This window comes from Ilyonectria robusta (assembly GCF_021365365.1).
Source record: "Ilyonectria robusta strain PMI_751 chromosome Unknown BGZ61scaffold_3, whole genome shotgun sequence".
Classification (NCBI taxonomy): domain Eukaryota; kingdom Fungi; phylum Ascomycota; class Sordariomycetes; order Hypocreales; family Nectriaceae; genus Ilyonectria; species Ilyonectria robusta.
Genome location: NW_025764437.1, coordinates 306,493 through 321,083, shown reverse-complemented (window position 1 = coordinate 321,083; position 14,591 = coordinate 306,493). Strand labels below are relative to the sequence as shown.

Here is a 14,591-nt window from a genome sequence, read left to right as displayed (position 1 = left end):
CCACACAACACACCACATACCCAGATAAACACAAACACACTTCCCTACAACTCTCTCACATCTCTCTCACTCTCTCATAACCTCCAAAATGAGCTTGGCCCGTGGCCGAGGGTGCCGGCCCCTCCGCTTGGCCGCCTCCCCTTACAACATCATCGGCTCCTCACCCGCCTCCATCTCCATCCTCAGACTGCGGCCCTGCCTCGCGACACCCTCACGCCGCCGCATCCACTCGTCGCAAAAGCGCACCTCCACCATCGCAGACCACCCCATCCCGGACCCCCTCCCTCCCACCATGGGCACCGGCCGCGCGCCGCTGGCCGTCCTCTCGCTGACCATGGTGCTGCGCTCGCTGGCCACGACCGTCGTGTCGTCGTCGCCCATCCTGCTGCCGCCGTCGCTGCGCATCATGGCCCTGCTGGCCAACTCGTCGAACCCCGTCCTCAACCCAGACAAGAATCCCCTTTTGCGCTTCTTCCTCAAAAAGACCTTTTACGCCCAGTTCTGCGCTGGCGAAAACGCCCCCGAGGTTCGCCAAACCATTTCCGGCCTCAAGAACATTGGCTTCACCGGCGTCATTCTGTGCTACGCCAAGGAGGTCGTCTTGACTAGCGACCAGGCCAAGGCCCTGGGCGACCCTACCAAGGAGACCAAGGAGGCCATCGACAACGAGATTCGCCCCTGGGCCGAGGGCACGCTGGAGACAGTCCGCCTGGTCCAGCCCGGCGACTACGTTGCGCTCAAGTAAGAACATTCCATGCCCATTGCTAGCTCAAACTAACATCACCCAGGTTCACAGGTGCCGGCAGCCTAGCTCTCGGCCAGCTCAAGGCCCGCCTCGCCGCCTCTCCCACTCTCTACAAGTCCATCGATGACATCTGCCAGCTCGCCCAGCAGCGCGGCGTGCGGCTGCTGTTCGACGCCGAGCAGGACATGCTCCAGGACGGCATCGACGACTGGACCATCGAGTTCGCCCGCAAGTACAACAGCGGCGTCAACGACCCCGTCATATACGGCACCTACCAGGCGTACAAGAAGTGCGCCCCCGAGGTGCTCTCCAAGCACCTTGCTCTGGCGCAAAAGGACAAGTTCTCGCTGGGCGTCAAGCTGGTCCGCGGTGCCTACCTGGGCTCCGATCCCCGCCACCTCTTCCACGACACCAAGGAGGACACCGACGTGTGCTATGACAAGCTCGCCGCCAGCGTCCTGACGCGCCAGTGGAGCAGCAGCGTCAAGGGCGAGGGCGTGTACCCGCCTTCCAGCCTGATGATTGCCTCGCACAACGCAGAGTCGGTGCGCCGTGCCCGCGCCATCTGCGATGCCGGGACGGCCAAGTCGGACGTCTCGTTTGCCCAACTCCAGGGCATGGCCGACGAGGTGAGCTGCGAGCTGGTCGAGGCTGGCCAGGCCGCGCGCGAGGAAAAGGGCCACAAGGCGCCGGCTCTGCCCGCCTACAAGTACCTGGTCTGGGGAACGACCGGCGAGTGCATGAAGTACCTGCTCCGTCGGGCGCAGGAGAACAAGGACGCCGTGCAGCGAACGCGGGACAGCCGAGACGCCATGTGGACCGAGTTGGTCCGACGGTGTAAGAGCGTGGTCGGTATGGCGTGATTAAAGACAAAAAGGAAAAAGGCATTGATGATAATGAATTCCATCATGGGTAGCGATTCTGGGAGTCTGGTGATTTAGATCATATAGTAGAGCAGGATGCATAGATGAAGACAAGGCTTACGTTGTTCCTTGAATTGGCCTGATCTGGCCTGGTTTGACCCATTTGACCCATTTGCCCTTGATTTGCCCTCTTGGTCCTGACTGTCCCTGATCTATTCTTTGATCTTTTACTTGAATTTCCAGCGCCTTGGTTAGGTGTGCCGGTTCATACTCCGCGCAAGGCCATCCCCCCCATGACCAACATTTCCATCTCCTTCTGCTTCAGCTTCTCATCTCTAATATCGTCAAGCCATTTAAGACCGTTGAGCTTGTAGTACTTGCGCACTTTGGCAAGGTCCGTCACGGCGGAAATGTTGTCGTCTGTGAGATCCAAAGCTTCGCCTTCGACATTGGCTTTCAAGTGTTCCCAGATCTGCTCGCTGTTGAGGGGCGGAGTACCGTCTTCGGCCGGGAATGTGATTTTGATAGCGATGAGGTCTTTTGTGGACGGGGAAATACCGAAGCGGCGGTATGACTCGGTAATCTGGGACATCAATCAGCTCAGGGTGGCTTGACAGTGGGGTGTCGTACATTGCTAGACGAGTTGAGAGCTACCACAACCTCCGAGTGGACATTGGGGGTCTTGAGCGTGCCATTTACTGCGTTGACCGCTGCCTTAAATACAGCCGAGAGAAGTTGAAGTCGTGACACAACCTATAGAATTATCTGAGACCTTGTTCCGTGGCTAGTGCTTGGTCGGAACTAACGATAGAGGCATCGACGAGACCGTACTCGAAATCCCCGTTCCTTGAGAGAAGTTGCTGATGCAGGAACGGCGCGTTCTTGACGTCACGGAAGAGAACGGCGTGGACCTTGTATGAGGAGGGGAGATGCTCGAGGGTGATAGTTTCGAGAGACATGGTTTGGTCGCCAGCGCAACTCGGAGCGCAGTCGGAGCTAGAATGCCGATAGAAGCAGTGGATCCTCGGAGAAGGCGACGGCAGTTCAGGGTGCTGGAAAGTGTCGTGACTGCGCGCTCGCTTGTCGTCGGTCGTTGTCGATTGTCGCAAATCGAGATGTAGAGTGGTTGTGCAGGTCATGGTGTGGAGGGGTAAGATCATGGTGGAGGCTTTGGCGGGGCATGTCGCACAGTCAACTGACATGCTCGACACTGTACGAGATGGAGGCTGACAGGCCTCGTGGTACCCTGGTCTGTCAACCGAAGCTGATGTCGGGCTGAAATGCAGGTCTCTAATTAATGCGACAACTCGGCTGGTAGAGATAAGGCTGGCATGGTAACGATGAGGTATTATTTGGCAGCAGTCACTAACTAGTCTCTATCGCAGCCAGGTACTCATCAAGCCAACCTCAGACCAAGCCCACATTCTCAGAGTCGAGACCGGGTCAACACTTCAAGGCGATTCATCAGAGACATTTACCGGATCTTACGGCTCACCCGGCCATCTGGACAGGGCGTGAGGCCTTTGTTAGGAAGCTTTCAACTAGACGCGGCCCAAGGTTTCCAGGCACGGGAACACGGGAACGCGATCTGCGTCGGTAGTCGGCAACGCAAGTAATTAAAATGCGCAGCGAGGTGTGCTAAGGTGTGCCAAGGTGTGCTATAGGCGAAGGGGAGGTAGGGCTGAGCTGCACCATGGCATGCACCATCCATCCACAGGGTCGGGTCAGCACAAATGGTGCCGTGTGCCTGGAAATCGGGCCAGGCGGGTCACATTGTTCTCTCCAGACATTGGGACAGTGACAGTATCTATTCGGCTTTTAGGGCTTCTTCCTTGGGACTAGTCATGTGGAAACATACGTGGCCGTACTCGTCTCATTGTACGTAGTCTGTATATCCATCCTCGGTTCCAAGGTTGAATGATTGGTCCCCGGCTCAAGACCTCAGACCACGTACCTGGTATCCTTTCAGTCGATAGAGTTCCAACGGAACCTCCGACCTCGTATCCCAACGCCACAAAGTCATCGTACCGACATTTTACACCTACACTTTTGCAATCGCTGGGTGTGGCTTGCCTGTCAGCTGCCACTGCATGATCCCTCCTGTTGCCTGCATGCATATGCATCAAGTCGCCCCCTCCGGACAGTTCAACTCTGGGTCGGGGAACCACATGTCGCGTGTGAATGAGCGTGCCAAGTTGAAGAGACTCTGGGCTCGCATGCTACGTGCTGATACTAGTCCTCGGCGCTTCTCGAAGCCATGGCCGTCGGTTCTCTCGGTCCTTTCTTCCATGCACGCTCATGGCGGTTCCGGCTCCGGGAGGTCTCTCTCACCTCTTCGGAGGGCGGACTTACCGAACAACAATAGCAACCTGGATGGTAGACGGAGATTTCATCGCCAAGTCCGAGGATGCACAGTTTGAAGCAGTATATAGGTTGGAGGCGAGGTTGAAATGGAGGGGAGTTGAATCAGACCATGACGAGTCACTATACCACGACTCAAACAGACTCGAACAAGCACAAACAAGCACGCAAACAAACTCGAATCATTCACCACTCACATATTATTCTTTTTGGGTAAACCCAGTTTCCTCTTCTGGCCTTTTGCATTTGGTCCGAAAGATTGCAGAAAGCATCGCTCGTGGGTGAGTCGGTCTCGACCATCCAGACCATCCAGACTCCCTACTGACGATCGAGGCCCCAAGCCCGCGCCACCAAAGACGCAGCCCAGTGGCAGCCGCAGCGCAGCCGCAGCGCCGCAGAGCAGAGGCCGCCTCCCCGGACCCCAGCGCCCAGGCCACAGCCCGCGACGCCCAGGTTCACTGCCAGGCCACTAATGCACAGCCCATTCCCCGCTGGGCCCGCCCCCTGTACGCGCACAGTGCCCCCACTACCCGCCTGCTACGGTAGGGCGTCAGGGAGCTGGTTCGACGGCCACAGGCAAGGCGACGGCGACATGATGGAGGCCTTGGTCGCCCAGCGCAGCCTCAGCTTCCCGTTTGCGAACTTGACGTCGACATCGCAGCAGCAGCCGCAGACTCAGTTGCAGGCGCAGACGCAGACGCACTCGCAGATGAATCCGCTGCAGACGCCCTCGCAACCGCATCCGCAATCGCATCAGCACCTACAGCTACAACCCCCCGGCTGGACGCTCCCCTGCTCCTGGCCCGTCGCCCCGTCGCCCTGTACCGCTGCATGGGCCCCGGACTCTCGCAGCCTACGCCCTGTGAGAGCTGCGACCCGACCCTCTGGGCAGCGCCCGCGCCAGCAGCCCGCCCCCGTCGCCGTCCCAGCGCCCGCGTCAGTGCCAAAGCCCACGTCCAGCACCATCCGCAGTCCGTCCTCAACCTCGCCCGCGTCCTCCAGGTCGTCCACCTCCTCCTCCGCTTCCGCCTCCGCCTCCGTCTCGTCCAGGGACATCTCTCCGCGCTCAAAGCCCAAGATGCCTGGACGGCCGGTCAAGCGGCCGGCCGGCAGCGGCGACGACGAGAGCCCCGGCCACGGTCACGGCCCCGGCCCCGGCTCCAAGGTCAAGCTGCCGCGACTGGAGCGTGGCCCGGACGACTTCTCCAGCGTCGTCAAGAACCGCCTCCAGTCGTACACGCGCACCGGTCAGGCTTGCGACAGATGCAAGGTGAGCAGCCGTCCAATTTCTGTCCACTGTCCTTCCGTCCACTGTCGACCAAATGCTGACTGCGCCCCCAACAGGTCCGCAAGATTCGATGCGACGCCCTCCCCGAAGGCTGCTCCCACTGCACCAACCAGAGCCTCGAGTGCTACGTGACCGACCGCGTCACAGGCCGCACCGAACGCAGAGGCTACATGCAGGAGCTCGAGAGGGAAAAGACCGACATGCTCACCCACATCCGCGACCTCGAACGCCTGCTGGGCGACAACGGCGTCGAGGTCCAGCCCTGGCAGTGGTCGCCCTTCGCCCAGTATCCTCCTGGCGTCACCTTTGACAACCTAGGCAACCCGGTCCAGGACCCCAACTCGCCCGATTCATGGACTCAATTCGGTACCGCCTGGGTCAAGAATTCCGCGCCGAAGCCTGCCGTCGCCCACACCTTCCCCCGCACACTACTCGAGTCCCGTCGCGGCGAAGGACATTTGGGAGTGAGAGGCGACGACAGTGCGCCCTTGAGCTCCATCAAAGGCACCCAGTTGTCCATCCTAGGAACCACCGTCGACCTCGTCTCGTTCGAGGCGCCCGATATGGACGAGCCCCCAGCCGACGCCAAAGCTGCAGCGCCGCTCTACAACAAGTCCACCCAGGCCTTCCTCCAGTCGACCATGAACAGAAATCCCCCTCTACAAGTCGACCTTCCGTCTCGAGAAGATGCCTTTACCTACTCGGAGTGGTACTTCATGACCATTTCTGCATTCCTTCCACTCCTCCACAAGCCATCCTTTCTACAATTAGTATGACCCCCACGCAGCAAATCGGACCATGCTAACCTCAACAGTTGACGAGACTATACGATGAGCCTGGCTTTCAACCCTCCATTTCCGAGCTCGTTCTCGTACACATGGTTTTTGCCATCATCTTCTTTCATTATGGTGTGCGCAATTGGCAAAAGGCCGACCAACGCGCTCACCTCAACGAAATGTCCAACAAGCACTACCATTTCGCCCTCAGCAAATTCTTTGAGCTCACCTGCGTTCCTGACCTTACCTCTGTCCAGGCCATGGCTTTGATATCAGTCCATGCCCGCGCCTTTCCCAAGCCTGGCGCTGCATCTATTGTCGTCAACCACGCCTTGCACCGCGCTCTCGAGTTGAACCTACACCGCGAGTCAAGACTACCGGGAGAGGAAACAAACCTCAACCACGAGTTGCGCAAGAGGGCCTGGTGGGTCATTTTGACCATCTACATTGCCATCAACGGCCGCCGCGGACTTCCAATGCCCATCACCGTCGAGGAGTTTGACGTCGGGTTCCCCGAGCCCATCGCCGATGAGCTTCTCAGCGAGGAAGGTGTGGACAGATCCCGCACTGTACCATGTGCGTACGAAGTCGGCATCCACAGTTTCAAGATTGTCCCGATTTTGATGGAGATGTACTCCAACATTTACAGCGTTCGACGGGACACCAAAAACTACGTCAACATTGTAAACGCTCTAGAAGCCCAGGTCAAAAACTGGGATGATGAGCTCCCAGGACACTTGAAGCTTGGCCACGCAGAGCAGACCGAGCACAATCACATGGCTGCCCTCTACATCAGGTCGTTTCTCCTCGAGTTCCGCCTGTTGCTTCGCCATCCTTCAGTCGGCATGACGACGGACAAGAAGATGATGGCGGAGAATACTCGCATCTGCGAAGACGTTGCGCGAGAGATGCTCCAAGTTCAACTGGAGATTCAAAGAGTCAAGTGTCTGGACACTACGTGGTATCAAATGTCCATGTACGCAGCTTCCATCTTCTCCATGCTAGTCGCCCACTGGGAGCGACGATTCGAGACGACCCCTGAGGCGATTGCTGTGTTGAAGGGAGAGATGAAAAGCTGGCTCGGAATTCTCGAAGAGACCGGATCACTATTAGGTACGTGGTACAATTCACATGATATCTCATCGCTAACATGCTCAGGCTCGGGACCACGAATCAGTACCGAGATTGGACAGATTATCGACCGTACCATTGAATGGATCGAGCACGATATGCGCAAGGGGAGCAAGCCTCCACTCCCTACGCCGGCTCCTTCAACAGAGGTTAAATCGGAACAGCCTCCTACCTACCAAGTCCCTGAAGTCGCTGTACCGCCGACGGTACCAGCACCGACGCCAAATGGGACCACGCAGCCTGAAGTCCCACCTAAGGGCTTCTACCAAGAGCCGAATATGAACGGCCAGACGCCATACACGCCGATTGCATTTGGCGAACAGGCGCAGACTACCATCCCTCCATCCACCTACGAAGCTGAAGCTGCTGCCATGTTCTTCAACCAATCGGCCCAAGCAGGTGCCGCTGCAGTCGTGACAGCAGTCCAGGACGTATCGGCTACACAGTCGAATCCCCTGATTGCTTTTGCCTCTCAAGCAACTCAACATGTTGCAGACCAACCTCCAGCAGAAATGCTCTGGCAGAGCCGGGGAAATACCTGGCATGACTGGACAGCTGCGCTCGCAGACACTCAAGAGCGATACAGCGCCACAGCTCTCTTGACGCTCGGGGGTGGTCCACGAGACCCTGTTGCCGTCTCAGGTGTCCAAGACGCGCCTGGACTAGCAACAAACATGAATGGCGTTCAACCTGGGGGCTCATGGCCATTGATGCTGTTTGATAATGTAGCACCCAATGGGTCTTGATTTTCTTTGTCACGAATGACTCACCTTTAGCATCATGGGCGTTATGGTAGGCGCTCCAAGGTACACATGGGATCGGTTACGGCTATTGGTTTTGACGGCATGAGCCGCGGTTGAGCGGGATGCTTATGAGGACAAACAGCATTGTACGTATGTATATGAGTATGTGAGCCATCTGCGTATGGTTAATGTTGGGAGGGAATCCCAACGTCACGACTAGTGACATCTAAGATAGAATAATTGCACCCCAATAATAATGGAACCAGCAATTGGCATTTCATATACTAAAGTTTCTGACTTGAGGTGATCTTTGGTGGTCTCTTGTACAGCGCTGACTCAGCCGAACTTTTGCCGACAGCTAGCTTCCACCCAACCTTCCATCGTCGCGTTCACCAGCTCACTTCAAAGTACGCTGCAGCCTGCAATCATCTCCAGCACAGTCTCCATCGCCTCGCATCGCGGCCTATTCGACTCTACCACTCGTGGATACTTCCGCGACCGGCGACAACATGGGAAAGAAGCGGCGCGGCCACCCCGACGTCGAGGAGATCCTCGGCCGTCCTTGGTGCTACTACTGTGCGAAGCTTGCGCCTCCTCTGGATGAACCTTAGCTGACCGTATCAGGCGAGCGTGATTTTGAGGATTTGAAGCTCCTCATTTCTCATCAAAAGGCAAAGCATTTCAAGTGCGATCGATGTGGTCGCCGACTGAACACAGCTGGAGGTTGGTCACGCGCGAGCCCGGTTTGACAATTGCTAACCTTGACTGCAGGTCTTTCCGTCCACTTGAACCAGGTCCACAAAGAAAACCTCTCCCAGGTCGAGAATGCGCTCCCGAACCGACAAGGCCTCGAGGTTGAAATCTTCGGCATGGAGGGCATCCCGGCCGAAATTCTCGACCAGCACCGCAACCGCATCATTCAGAACTTCTACCAGGCGCAGGAGGACAGGCGGGTCGCGACTGGAAACCCCTTGCCTGGCCAGGACATGAACAACTCTAGGAAGAAGCTCAAGACCGAGTCGCCAGAGGAGCTCAAGAAGCGGTTGGAGGAGTTCCGGGCACAGCGGAAGAATGGGGGATCCAAACCTACGGATTCTGCCAACCCGCCTGCCGCAAACCCGGCGTCTTTCGTGAGTTTCCTGTCCCGACTGTCTGGATATGAATTAACGCGTAATAGAACCCCTCTTTCCAGCCTTCCCAACCTCAGTACGACCAACAGCCTGGCTTCCCTGGTCAACCTCCAGCAGCGTCCTACGGCTACTCGGCGACCGCGCTCCCTGCACGACCATCAGGAAACCTTCCCGCTGCGTCCGGACTCCCTCAGCGACCGACTCAAGGTGGAAGCTGGAACGGTCCCGGTGCGGCGACTGGAGCTGCATCTGGGGATGACATTGACCAGCTGATACGCATGGCAGAGGCCGGCATCAAGCCCCCGCAAAAGACCGAGGCCGGAGACGATGACAAGAAGGGCAAGAAGGACAAGGACAAGAAGACCCGGATGATGTACGACGATGCGGAAATCAGCCCCGAGGAGAGAATGGCCGCGCTGCCCCGGTACGTGTTTGCGCCGGAGATTGCTGCCTGAGCTTTGGACTGTAGACCTGAGCTTTGGCACTGGTAGACTGGGGCTTTACGGGACAAGACACTGAGGGATGTATCGTTGATGGGTCGGGGCCTTGTATTGCATGGATGGCGTCTTGGGTGTAAATTAAGGATCAATGATATTCTCACATCTAAGGTTCAGTCTGTTAAGTGAGTGCGTTAGTAGCTGGAGTCATCCGAAGACTAACGGACGAAACGATGGATATGGCAATGGTCCCAGCTTCTCCTCAATCCCGGTGTATTCCACGTAAAACGGCTTGACCCGTCCGAATGACATCTCCACAGGCAATGCACAATCTGCAGAGCAGTCCAAGCGTAGCTGTTTGTGAGAATAATAAACAAGTACGGCTTGTAAACAATGGGTCTATTGAGGGATTCGTTGGATGGCGGTCTGTTTCAAAGTTCTCGCTTTGGTTGGTTTTCGACAGGAGGAAATTTTGTGAGTGATCATCTTATACCCGCATTAGCAACGTCCAAATGTCAATTCGCAGGATAATAAGAAAACATTAGGAACCAAATTAATTAAATATTTATTCAGCATATTGTAGAATACACACCGAGTTGTAGAATATCCAGACATTGACGATTGACCCATCCCATCCAAACTGTAGGGTAGCGCATGTGCTAGCAGTGCCTAGCACCCTAGCACAGGCACCCTGGCCAAGCCCCTGACGGCCCCTGCCGCGACCCAAGTTACCACAGCAACGCGTTTTTCTGGGGCCGGGAACAACAAACCAACGTCACCTACACCGTGCTCGGCAGTTCCAACTGAAGACTGCCACGACCGCAACGACGACTAACGACCTCCCGCAGAACGACTTCCGGGCGGCTTCGATTTCCTTCCTCATCGCCTCAGCCTCACCCATTTCGACCATTGTTCCCATGATTGGCGACCTCGTGAAGAGCGCGCACTTTATTCTTTGCCATTAACCTTTGTTTACTTGCCCCGCCAGCGCTGCACTTCCAGGAGCTTCGAGGCGATATAGCTCTCGGAGCAAAAACACCACATACCATGGCGAACAACGGCCAGTCGTCCATCACTGTTGCTGGTATGCCGAGTGTGTCCAGGATCCCAGACGTTGCTGACCATTCTAGTTCGAGTACGGCCGTTCACGATTCGAGAAGCTGCACAACTGTACGACCTCGACCTTGGGCACTAGGCCTCATTGCTGACAGTGGTACAGACAAAAGAACGATGACGGGACAGTTTTTCTCGGCGACGGCTCGCTTGCTGCTGTGCCTACACCAAAGCTGCACCAGCGCGGCATCCGAAACGTCGTCAAAGTTGTCGATGACCGGTGTTTGTACGTGAACTCGCCACAACCATGGACGCTACTAACCAGGCGCAGAGTCTTTGATCCTCCCGAGGAAAGCCCTGTCCACAAATTCGGTCGGTCGGTTCTGCCCTCTTCGAAAAAGGTCAAGGACCAGGTTTTTGCCTTTGACCGCGTCTTTGACGAAAACACGACGCAATCCGAAGTCTACGAAGGCACCACCAGAGCGCTCCTCGACAGCGTACTCGACGGATACAATGCCACCGTCTTTGCCTACGGCGCCACCGGATGTGGCAAGACACACACCATTACCGGAACGTCCCAGCAGCCTGGCATCATCTTCATGACCATGCAGGAGTTGTTCGAGAAGATTGAGGAGCGCAGCCAGGACAAGACCACCGAGCTCAGCCTCAGCTACTTGGAGATTTACAACGAGACGATTCGAGATTTGCTGGTTCCCGGCGGCGGTCAAGCTGCTCCCAAGGGTGGTTTGATGCTCCGCGAGGACAGCAACCAGGGCGTGTCTGTGTTTGGATTGTCGAGCCACCACCCCAAGGATGTGCAGGAAGTCATGGATATGATTGTGCAAGGAAACGAATACCGAACTGTGTCGCCCACCGAGGCCAACGCCACCTCGTCGCGATCGCACGCCGTCCTCCAGATCAACGTGGCCCAGAAGGACAGAAACGCCGACGTCAGCGAGCCGCACACTATGGCCACCCTCAGCATTATCGATCTGGCTGGTTCCGAGCGAGCATCTGTCACCAAGAACCGCGGTGAGCGTCTTACCGAGGGAGCCAACATCAACAAGTCGCTGCTGGCTCTCGGAGGCTGCATCAACGCCCTGTGCGACCGCCGCCAACGAGCACACGTACCCTACCGAAACAGCAAGCTCACCCGTCTCCTCAAGTTTTCTCTCGGTGGAAACTGCAAGACGGTCATGATTGTCTGCGTTTCGCCATCCAGCGCCCACTTTGACGAGTCTCAAAACACCCTCCGATACGCCAACCGCGCCAAGAACATCCAGACCAAGGTGACTCGCAACGTCTTCAACGTGAACCGCCACGTCAAGGACTTTTTGGTCAAGATCGACGAGCAGATGGCCTTGATCAACGAGCTCAAGGCTCAGCAGAAGGATGCCGAAAACACCTTTTTCGCCAAGTTCCGAAAGCAGTGCGAGAAGCGCGACAGCCTGTCCCGGGAAGGAATCCAGCGACTTCGAGCAGCCTACGACAACTCGTCCGCCGAGCGCAAGGATTGCATCACCAACATGAAGAAGTTGAAGGCTTTTGAGCGTCGCATCGGCATGCTGTCGGGGTGGATTGCGGCTTTCGACACCGTCTGCGAGCAGCGAGGTGATGAAGATTCGATGCCCCAGAACCTCGTCACCATCCGAAAGACGGCACTAGGCGTCCTTGTTGAGCTGGAGAATAGCAGACAGCACATTCACCAGAAACTGGACAAGGGCAACTGGGAACGCTCCATCGACACAGCCCTCAGCCACAGCCTGAAGCAGCTCGAGGGCAGCGAAGGCGCCGACACTGGCGAAGTTGCTAGCCTGACTCGCGAAGCAGAGCTTCTCAAGTCCAACTTCAACCGCGAGGCCTACCGAGAGGTTCTCGAGCAGGGCAAGGCTGGTGATGCTGCCATGGTGCAAATGCTTCTCACGGCGCAGTTTGATATCCTGACGTCTCTCTCCGACACCATGACCATGGATGAGGAGGATGCTGTGGCCCACGCCAAGGAAATCATCAACCGCCTTCTTCAGACTGGCTACACCGCCGCCTCACAAGTTGTCAAGCCCGATGGACCCATTCCCGTCTTGGAAATCTTCCCTCCCTCTCGACGAGGCACCCCCAAGCGCAAGAAGATGGTATCCGTTTATGCCAGACCCATTGCGCAACCTGTTTTGGCACCTGCCCCGGTTGAACCGATGAGCCCTACCAAAGGGTCGCCCCGACGACGTAAGGTGATGGGAGCCAAAAAGGGCATAAGTTTTACGCCTGTAAAGAAGACTAGAAAGGGCGGAGTGCGATGGCGAGACGATGAGACGGAGGAGGGCACACTGGCAGACTTTGAGAAGACGCCACAGAAGTTTGTCTCCCCTTCACAGTCGACTCCCGAAAAGGCCCTTGTCGCTCCCCCAATTGCGGCTTACCTCGATGAGGAGCTGGAGGAGGAAGTTGAAGAGGTTGAGATTGAGGAAGTCGAAGACGAAGAGGATATGACTGAGGTGACTGAGGTGACGGTGACTAGGGAGTTGACCAAAGAGTTGACCAAAGAGATGACCAAAGAGCTGAAGGAGCCAAAGGAGGAGACAAAGACTATCAACATGGAATCGAGCCCAAGCCTTGAGATTCCCCGAGCTTCTAGTCTGGCGGCAAAGCCTAGCAGATTCCAAGCAGGTTTCCTGTCCAAGGGCCCTCGACCTTCGTATGCTGGAGGTTCGCCAATTCCCCGAGCTCCCTCATTCAGCCTCAACCTGGCATCCAGTTCTCCCGATGTCCAGCGAACACCACCATTGCGATCCCTAGATGTCAGTAAGACTGGCAACCTGTCGCCATCGCCCTCCCAGATCGCCGTTCCGATACGGACTCTACGATCTCGGCCATCCATCATCGACGAGAACAACCCGCTCAACAACAGCTTCTGCTCCGGATCGGATTCGGACTCGAGCACCATGGATGCCCGCAAGCTCCGCACTGCGATGCACTCTGCCATGAAGGAAAAGGCTCGTAGAATGAGCATCATGACGGGAGCTACTGCGTCAAACGCCCGGCGAATCTCATCAATGGGCTCGTTGAACGCTGACCGACCTGGACCCAGGCCTAGCTTGCCTGCACTGGCCAGCAGCACCAACGGCATCTCTCGTCTCCGTCGCGGTAGTACTGAACGACGGAGGAGCCCACCATTGACGTGCTCTCCACCTGACTGGAAGGGCGACCGAGCCTTGACTCCCGGTCAAGCGCGGCGGATGAACATGGGAGGAACTGTAAGAGTCGACAATATGGGAGGAAGCCCTCGTGGAGGTCTTGCTGGTGAAAAGGCCCGGCGGATCACTATTGGTACCGGAGGCGCAGGTCACCGCAGGCAAGAAAGCCGAGGGAACACATGGCGATGAGTGTGCAGTCGCGGTATCAAATTGTAATGATGGCCTTGAATGAATTATCGGGTGTGTTTTGAGCCTGGAGTTTCGGTAGTGGCGTTCCGGACGCTGGAAGATTGCATATGACCTGTATTGATTTGTGTAAGAGACTATGCATGTGTATTTGGAGTGATGAAGAACTTGGAGTGAGACGATTGACCATCTACGATGAATTCCCAAGTCCGGAGACATGTCAGCTTCAAGATGCACGCACTGGTCGTAAAGCCAATCGGTTATAAGACCGAGGTGATGCGTGGACTGGCGTTATGATGCTTGCGCGCTGAGACCTAACGCCGAAACTAGATTACGGCGATGTGGTTTCGGCGTTAGGACTAAACAGCTTCTTCATCGATGTGCGGGCCGACGAAATCCGGCGAGCTACACCCAAATGGCAATGGGTAATCTGACCCTTTCCATTATATTTCCGATCTCTCAATCCGATAATGCGGGGATGTCGGCGTTGACTTGGAATGTGGTTTTAGGTGTTGTGGCTGTTTCGGCGATAATTCGTCGCTGTCAGCACTGATGGTGTTAGAAGCGAAGCAGCAGGTAAGCAGCCACCAAGTTCGGAGACAAAGATGGTATTCAGAATGTATATAATCGTCTTGTTGTGCCTTGTTGTGCTTTTTTTTTGCATTCACAAACCACTCAAGCAACGATCAT

At 56.3% G+C, this 14,591-nt stretch overlaps 5 protein-coding genes across 5 annotated transcripts; 4 read left to right on the top strand and 1 right to left on the bottom strand.

The window, feature by feature from the left end:
* Window positions 1-88: 88 nt before the first annotated feature.
* On the top strand, window positions 89-1,608 carry BGZ61DRAFT_341913 (FAD-linked oxidoreductase-like protein; the record flags this gene model as incomplete). The annotated part of the gene is made up of 2 exons (XM_046239466.1): window positions 89-741; window positions 789-1,608. 2 exons carry the CDS (start codon window positions 89-91, stop codon window positions 1,606-1,608), a joined length of 1,473 nt encoding a protein of 490 aa, XP_046109121.1.
* Window positions 1,609-1,873: 265 nt separating this feature from the next.
* BGZ61DRAFT_343553 (protein CGI121) lies at window positions 1,874-2,567 on the bottom strand (the record flags this gene model as incomplete). Its single annotated transcript, XM_046239609.1, has 3 exons — window positions 1,874-2,191; window positions 2,239-2,361; window positions 2,415-2,567. 3 exons carry the CDS (start codon window positions 2,565-2,567, stop codon window positions 1,874-1,876), a joined length of 594 nt encoding a protein of 197 aa, XP_046109120.1.
* A 2,419-nt stretch (window positions 2,568-4,986) lies between these two features.
* Window positions 4,987-8,196, top strand: BGZ61DRAFT_442398 (uncharacterized protein). Its single transcript, XM_046244725.1, has 4 exons — window positions 4,987-5,239; window positions 5,314-6,027; window positions 6,072-7,146; window positions 7,192-8,196. Exons 1-4 carry the CDS (start codon window positions 5,048-5,050, stop codon window positions 7,908-7,910), a joined length of 2,700 nt encoding a protein of 899 aa, XP_046109119.1. The 5' UTR covers window positions 4,987-5,047; the 3' UTR covers window positions 7,911-8,196.
* A 220-nt stretch (window positions 8,197-8,416) lies between these two features.
* On the top strand, window positions 8,417-9,492 carry BGZ61DRAFT_490322 (uncharacterized protein; the record flags this gene model as incomplete). Its single annotated transcript, XM_046250325.1, has 4 exons — window positions 8,417-8,483; window positions 8,532-8,630; window positions 8,679-9,037; window positions 9,085-9,492. The coding sequence occupies 4 exons, from the start codon at window positions 8,417-8,419 to the stop codon at window positions 9,490-9,492; spliced, it is 933 nt and encodes a 310-aa protein (XP_046109118.1).
* A 1,029-nt stretch (window positions 9,493-10,521) lies between these two features.
* Window positions 10,522-13,904, top strand: BGZ61DRAFT_527682 (P-loop containing nucleoside triphosphate hydrolase protein; the record flags this gene model as incomplete). The annotated part of the gene is made up of 4 exons (XM_046253148.1): window positions 10,522-10,558; window positions 10,605-10,644; window positions 10,694-10,813; window positions 10,859-13,904. 4 exons carry the CDS (start codon window positions 10,522-10,524, stop codon window positions 13,902-13,904), a joined length of 3,243 nt encoding a protein of 1,080 aa, XP_046109117.1.
* Window positions 13,905-14,591: the final 687 nt, after the last annotated feature.

What these genes read in the sequence shown, in the direction of transcription:
- BGZ61DRAFT_442398 (XM_046244725.1), top strand. Translation starts at nt 5,048, where the DNA reads ATGCCTGGACGGCCGGTCAAGCGGCCGGCCGGCAGCGGCGACGACGAG. An exon ending in AGGCTTGCGACAGATGCAAG is followed by an intron (nt 5,240 to 5,313) that starts GTGAGCAGCCGT and finishes CGCCCCCAACAG; the next exon opens with GTCCGCAAGATTCGATGCGA. An exon ending in AGAGACCGGATCACTATTAG is followed by an intron (nt 7,147 to 7,191) that starts GTACGTGGTACA and finishes TAACATGCTCAG; the next exon opens with GCTCGGGACCACGAATCAGT.